Below are 7984 nucleotides of genomic sequence, written 5' to 3' on the forward strand. Positions count from 1 at the left end.
TTTAGTTGACAATTTTTTTCCTCCAAACTGTCACCACTTGCGTAAAAATTTATAATCTCACGAATAGGCATACAATGTTTTTCACTTACTTCGAGATCAATAACAATAACTAGACGATACGCATACCATCCGCCGTACTTCGGATGGAGGTTCAAGGGTAGAACCTACGCGAAAACTACGATAAATCTAACTCTACTTATTCACATATGATGGAGTTTCACCACCCTAGTGATATGAACAACTACTGCATATCACCGCGAATATCGCCTTTTTCACCGAGTTTACGGTAGAGCGAATTTCATCAGTTGCTGATCAGTGCTGCGTGGTCACAAAAATGTTTAGAAAAATCGAACAAAATGTATTCCGCAGTGTTGGAGGAATATTACCTTGCTTTCTGCAGCTGAGTTCCTCACGAATTATATAATTTTACATGACAGTTTTGGTGTACAGAAACCGGAAAAAAAGCGAAAAATTTCCTCACAATTTTGATATTGTAATCATCGCCAACACATGTGGTTTACTATGTGCATATTTTCCCCCCAACGCTGACTCACTTTATCATACGCGGACCCCCAGAGATCCTTATCGCGCACATCATGCATGGCCTCTCGCACTTCAACTTCCCATTCGATTTTCTCAGGCCCTTCTTGTAAAAACTCCGGGGATAAATGCATATCGAGACCGGCAACTTGACCAAGTGATTGTACCTAGTGATAATATTAAAATTTCGAAAAATTTTATACTCCAACCCTTGAGGAAAGCGAACATATACTCCAACTGTAATTTCACCCTAGTGATATGAAAAACAATATTTCACGACTTCTGCATATCACCGCGAATATCGGGTTTTCCACCTAACATCGCGCCATTTACGGGTTGTGAAACTCCAACGAATATGATCATATGAAGTTAATGCAGCATACAAGAACATCAATTTTACCGCAGGATCACCAGAGTCTTTGCTTTCCTGAATAGTAAAGCCCCCCGAAATTTCCCCAATTTACGTGTAAAAAAGGCGGCTTGTCCACATTCATGACCTTAACGATGTGATCCTCACACGACAGCTCTTCAACCAACAATCTGAGAATCGCAAAATGATATAAATAAAACGCCGGTGAGCTCCTACGGTTTCAGTTTTCTCCCGATGAAATCGCTGCCCTCCGAAACGAAATCGAACTTTTCCTCTACGTTTTCACCGTCGTTAACACGTTTACTATAAGCCTCAAGAACAGCACCTACATTACATTGGAGTTTGGTGATAACAATGTTGGAATTTTCAGAGAGTCTTATTGTTGGTTTTTGTATACTTCTGAATTCGTATGTAAACTTGTATGAACTCTGCTGAGGAAAGGAAATATATATTCCTCCAACACTGGAGTTTCCCAACCAGTTTTACGTGAAGTGGCGCAATACTCAGTGAAAAACAGGAACTCATCAGGAACCATACAGGAAATCATCCAGGAACCTATAAGGTTCCCGAGAAGGGGTAACTCATTTTGAATATTCCACGTATGGCAAGGAACACATTCTTCAATCAGTTAAAAATGTCATAATCACATTAGGACCATCATTTTCCCAATTGTTATCAAACCACGGGTAACGTTATTTCTCAAAACTGGATGCTTTCCTGGAAGACACTCTTTAGTTGGTCGCAAGTTCTAAGGCGCGTAATTTTTCTGCCGAAAATTTTTTTTCGCGAGTAAATTCATTAAGCTCAGTTTTTTATATTTCCTTTTATGATTTGTGAGCTAAATTCTATCAAAAAAATCATAAATTTTCATCAGAACTAATCTGAAAAAAATGCAGGAAATTCTGCATTCGCGTGCACAAAGCCTTTGTGAAATGAGAGAAAATACTCAGAAATTTCGAGTGCCCCACAGAAGATAACGCTACAATGAGTAAATGAAAATTTTCGCTGAAAAAAAAATTCCGCTATCACTCGCATCGCGCAGAAAAATAAGATTGTCATTATCACCAAAAACATATATAAAAGTATAAAACATTTTCACACAAGAAAGATGTATAGAAACAGATTATAGGGAAACGGCCAATCTGAAATAATTTCATATATGGAAAACATCACGGCGAAACTGATGGTATAAATGATGAAAAATGAAAAATATCAAAACTCACCTCGAAAGAAATTTTTGTTAGAAATGCAAATCACGCCCAAACGATTCCTTCCGGAAACTTCAATTAGTTGTGGTAATTCCGGAGCAACTTCTATTCGAAAGTCGTTGTACCTGCGGAAAATAGTAATGAAGTTTCACTCCGAAATTTAACTATCACTTTTTGCCGGTATGGAAAAATATGCACGTAGTCAACTACATATATATGTAGGTGAAATTTTGAGAATGAAAATTGAGGAAATTCTCATTGGTTTCCATACACTTCTACCCGAATTTGTATGTAAACTTGTATAATTAGTGAGGAAATTTATTCCAACACTGATTCCTGCCGTGTGAACCAAATGCTTATCCAGAATAATATTTTCAACTTCGCCTTCAATTTTTGGGGAGTTCGAAAGTCAACTTTTAGTAATATTAACATGATAACAATGTGAATCGATTGACACCAACGTTTTAGAAGCGTTACGTAGTCTTGAAAAATGCCATGTAGAAAATGTAATTATCCATAAGTGTTTAGTTCGCTAAAATTATCGAGAAATATGCACATGGTCATCAACTACATTTGTTGGTGATGACAATTTCAAATATGAGGAAATTTATATAAGGCAGTTCGCATGTCCAACAGTAGTGTTACTAATATGCTGAAAATATAATTTTCCGATTTGTTTTTTCCTAATCATCAAAATTGAAATCCTCACGTAAATATGGCAATTACCAATCGACGACGAAAGGCGTTGTTTCCATACCGACATCTTTTGAGACTTCATCACAGATCTTTAAGACTCTTTCTACCGAACTCCCACACAGAGTGGTCATTATTGATTATATTAATATAACACTAACTTTAAGTGCCATCCTAGTAATATTAATATAACACTAACTTTAAGTGCCATCCTAGTAATATTAATATAACACTAACTTTAAGTGCCATCCTAGTAATATTAATATAACACTAACTTTAAGTGCCATCCTAGTAATATTAATATAACACTAACTTTAAGTGCCATCCTAGTAATATTAATATAACACTAACTTTAAGTGCCATCCTAGTAATATTAATATAACACTAACTTCAAGTGCCATCCTAGTAATATTAATATAACACTAACTTTAAGTGCCATCCTAGTAATATTAATATAACACTAACTTTAAGTGCCATCCTAGTAATATTAATATAACACTAACTTCAAGTGCCATCCTAGTAATATCAATATAACACTAACTTTAAGTGCTATCCTAGTAATATTAATATAACACTAACTTTAAGTGCTATCCTAGTAATATCAATATAACACTAACTTTAAGCATTAGTATACTTTAACGTCAACACCCTACACATGAAACTACGACACCATATCATATCGCAGAATCTTCCAAATACCACACCGCTCGAAAAAGGAGACGCGGTGGGGAATAAAACGATCTCGGTGGGACTCGAACCCACAGTCTTTGGTTCCGAAGACCAACGCCTTATCCATTAGGCCACGAGACCACTAGTCACAGAGCATCCCACAACCTTCGGACGACGGTTCTCAGAACCGAGTTCTGATTTGGTTGCATGTGGCTCCCACCCCGTCGCAGACTGTGCAAGCAGAGAGCGGTCGGCCCACGACTCCCTGCCATCTCCAAGTCTCTTCATAACCACTCTCTTAAAGGTGATTGCCGCAGATGTTGGCCTAGAGCATCGAGTAGAAGCTGATATTCCCCAGACCCATACTCTATCCTCCTAATATCCACCAGTATTAGCGCTGCTTTCACGAGTCAAAGCTCACGGTCGATTTCCCCGATATCCTATTCACATATATACCCATGTACGCCCATACTCCCTACTCTCACCTACTCACTTGATATCAGTTTTGCTCACCGTAACATAAAGTTCCACTCTTTTGTTTCCCTCGTCCACTGCAACGTCTGACAGTTTGAGATTACACAGTTCCGCTCCCACCAACAGGAACCAGCTCCCGAGGATGTAGCTAGCCGCTCTGCGTTTCTCCTGTGGGCTGTGGGCATTGCTCAATGGCATTGAGCAGCACTGCTCTCAGCTCCGTCCCTCGTTTGAAGGCCCGTTCACTCTCTGTAGACAGGCTCTCTCTGCATCTCCGAGTGAGAACCCGAGCAGTGAGTTGTGGGAACAATCCGCCGCGTCTCCAGGGGACTCGCGAGTAATGGGAAATGGCGATAAGCCATGCCATCAGCACACTACGATCCACAGTTTTACCCTCGAGTCGTTCGATCGACGCGTTGATGTCGCAAACATGCTCGCCCGCAGGATCTGCCTCACCTGCCGACGTCCTTCGACATTTCCCGGCGGCACCGATCGCCTCACTTCCATGATGCTTCCCCGGCTGGTGTTTAGAGGGATGCCGCGCCGCGGCAGCCGCGGCGTTCTGGCATGTAACGAACAACAACTCTCCACCAGACTCACTGAATAGTCGCCTAACGGGATTCACGAGTCCATATCCACAATTGCCACCGACGCCTAAATCTAGCCATTGGGAGATACGGACAAGAAACGCCTCAGGCACAGCCTAGCTCCACCTTACCCTATCATGGGCAGCCACTGCTACGAAGATGCGAACCGCGGTCACATCATGACCGAGAGCGCCGATCTATCAACCAGATGAAAAGGCAACCGCATGCACCACCGGAAGTCCTCTACAGACAACACACGCTTCTTCAAAGGGATGAGTAGCAACACGTGGTCGCGGTGGACCCGAATATGAATGACTCCGATGCCCTAAAGATTCGGCTTTGATGTCAGAGTCTGAATGAGTTCCATCGTGGACAAGCCACTGCCCTCGAACAGCTACGTATGGACACAGCGCGATCAAGAGCTAGGCGAAGTGATGCACACAACCGCGCTTCGACAAGTCTCATCGTGGACAAGCCATTGTCTCCGAAGTTCGGAGTCCGAACAGCTACGCATTCCATGCGTCGCATGGTCACAGCGCGACTTAGAGCTGAGTTGCAAACTGAGCAACTGAGCTACTCTAGCAAATCTACTCGGAAACATTGATCGAGTCAACTACCCGGTCATCCGCGCACAGCTAGGCCATCACGTCCGGCAATGGAGGTTGGAACGGCCTCTGACCAAAACTTCTCGTCTCGCGCCGGGAAAATAACCCCCACAGCTGATCGTAGCCTCTTCCCCTCGGAGAGTCTGCTGAGCGCGTCTGCCATGTGATTGTCAACTCCATCATTGATGGAGTTGTATCGTCACATTGATGGGCAATCAACCTGACGATACCGTACTGATAGAATTTTACTGCCGAATTCAGCCATCAGCGCGACCTTTGCGACGAGCCGGTTCATAATCTCTGACGAAGATTGTTCTCTCAGGATAGTCGCAGCACTGTCTCGGCACTTTGAGGGCCACCAAGGGAATCCGTCTCGAAGACCAATCGGCTGCAGTCGGCGAGTCGCGAACCCCACAGCTTCAGGGCGACGATGATGGCCAGAAGCTCGAGGGATGACTGAGACCTGCAGGATCCACGGTCAGCCTCAAGAATCGCCACGTCGTGGTCCGAAATGAGATCGGCAAAGTAGGATATCGGAGTCGCTTTCTTGTGGGAAGGGCCCCAGTTGAGAATACCGCCTATTCCCGAAGGAGACGCGTCAACGATGATACACGCCCTCGGACGTTTTCTGGACGACAGACGGTACGCTCTGGTTAGACAGTGTGACTCAGCAGCTTGAGAGCCGTTCAAAAGTGCCGAACGTAGGAACAACCATAACCACCAAAGCGAGTCACGCCCTTCGCCAACGACACGAACGACTTCTGGGGCGCCTGTGCGTGAGCCGAGATGCGCCACAGCGGTCCTAGGATTCCTAGGCTAGAAATGCAAATAGGTTGGGGACCACATTCCCAGCCAATGCTGCCTTCTCGCAAAATGTCCTTAGGAATTCACTCGACGACGTCAGCCGTTCTCCAACATCTCCGTAGCCAACTTGCCCATCGCGGCGATGGCATCGCCGAAGTTTTATCGGCCGGTACAGTCTGTACCGTACAGACACCAGGACTTCATTCCGGTCGAGGACGAAACGCATCCCGATCCACTCCATGGAAACGCCCCGCTGCCCTTTCTCTATCGCCGAAGGGATCCCCAGGCACTCCCAAGGTAGGATAACCGTCAGCATCCGCAGCGTCCGCATACTGTAAGCAGGGCCTCGCATGATAACCGCGGATCACCCGCTATGTGGGTCCCGCATAGCAAAATATCCTCAACTCTGACTCCGAGAACAGCAGTTGAGCCAACCGATAGGAGCAAGTTGTGCCGCACAACTCGAAATCCTGCATAAAACCAGCGGGGATGATCCGGTGCCAAACTTTAGCACATTGAACTTGATGTAGAAACTGCCGAATCGGCATATTTGACAGAATCGCTCGGAGTTGGCGACAGGGTTTAGTTTGAACGCAGACCTAAAGTCAATCGACACTGTCGATTCGACAGGAACTCCAGATTCTAGAACCCGCCCCTCTCCTGGGCCATGTCGATAGCATCTTCAATGAATTTGGATGCACGGGCAAAACGACCATGTCCGTAAGAGACCCCACCACCTCGACCTTCCCCTTCTTGTCGCTGTACCAGTACTCTTTCTTGTCGTGCCCGCTCTTGCACGCGGGAGTGAGTGAGGTTGCTTGCAACCCATACACACGTGCCTCCTGCCCATCGAACAACTAACGCCTGTGTGGACCGGAGGCTCCGGTCCGGAGCTCCTCTTTGTTAAGCGAAGCAGACTTCTTGACTCTTCTCTCCGGAGCTGGCAAATCGGGTTGGAGAGTGATCTCGCTTCCCATCCCCGTATTTACCGTCTCTCATTGATCCTATCCGGCGCCCTCGAACTACCTTCATAACCCCATCCCCTTGAGTCTGGTTACCAGGCCTAGTACGCCCCGAGATCAGCAATCGATGCCCACCCAGCATCACAAGACCTAATTTGTATACGGTGAGAGACTTCTGCCATTCCCCATGCGATAAGAGCGACGGGGCCTTGACCTTTTGTGCCTGGCCATCAAGCCCGACTATCCACTTTGTGAGCCTCATCCGACCGTTATCGTATTGTTCTCAACAATTTGATTCCTAATCGAGGGACCAACGCTTTTCACAACAAAAACAAGGAGGAAAAGAATATCGTTTAATGGTGTCTTTCCGCGTGTTAATGCACATAGTCAGTGTCTTGATTCAACACTGTAGGTGACCGTGTGCACATATTATTGTTGCTCGACTATGTCGCGATACTTACCCTCAACACAATTCAGTATGAGAGTATACAAAATGGGACTGAAGACCTTGATGAACAATCATTAACGGGACAAGGAGAAAAAGGGTTTCAGAGTTCTCACATAATATCAAGACTCCGTGATCGAAGTTAACCGAAAGAACTCTGGGGACGTGACATCCACATTCACATTGGGTGAATCCGTGGATAGCAGACGGGTCAAAATCTGCCTTTTACAACGAGTGTTGAAACACTGAGGTTCTCAACATTCTCAAGGGTAACTGTAACATGCTGACCGTCACCAAGTTCAACATCGATATCAAACGTAGACGCATGCTCCTTGTCTTCCTCATCACGTATTATCTAAAAAAGACTTTTGTTAGAGAACTGAAATGGTAAAATGCTATGAGCTCACAAGAATAACGACTTCAGTTCTATCAGGATTGATAGTAGCCATAGCCTCTACCCCTGCCGGGTGTATACCATCTGCGGGTTTTCCAGGATTCACTACTTCAACAGAGGAAAGAACATATGATCCTTTCCTGACATAGCGAGTTACTTGCCCAAATGTATAATACGCGTCTTTAGCCTGAATAAAAACAACAACAACAATAACAGCAGCAGCAGCAGCTTCA

The 7984-nt window shown here is 44.8% G+C and overlaps 1 protein-coding gene and 1 non-coding gene across 2 annotated transcripts; both read right to left on the minus strand.

The window, feature by feature from the left end:
• Positions 1-554: 554 nt before the first annotated feature.
• Pmar_PMAR003793 (hypothetical protein) lies at positions 555-2945 on the minus strand (the record flags this gene model as incomplete). The annotated part of the gene is made up of 5 exons (XM_002781739.1): positions 555-707; positions 1005-1080; positions 1127-1235; positions 2134-2243; positions 2845-2945. Coding segments are annotated over 5 exons (549 nt in total), but the record flags the coding sequence as incomplete, so codon positions are not given.
• Positions 2946-3548: 603 nt separating this feature from the next.
• On the minus strand, positions 3549-3621 carry Pmar_PMAR003794. Its single transcript has one exon. It is a non-coding gene; the product is annotated as a tRNA-Arg (tRNA).
• Positions 3622-7984: the final 4363 nt, after the last annotated feature.

The sequence above is a fragment of the Perkinsus marinus genome (genome assembly GCF_000006405.1).
Source record: "Perkinsus marinus ATCC 50983 genomic scaffold scf_1104296941634, whole genome shotgun sequence".
Taxonomy (NCBI): domain Eukaryota; phylum Perkinsozoa; order Perkinsida; family Perkinsidae; genus Perkinsus; species Perkinsus marinus.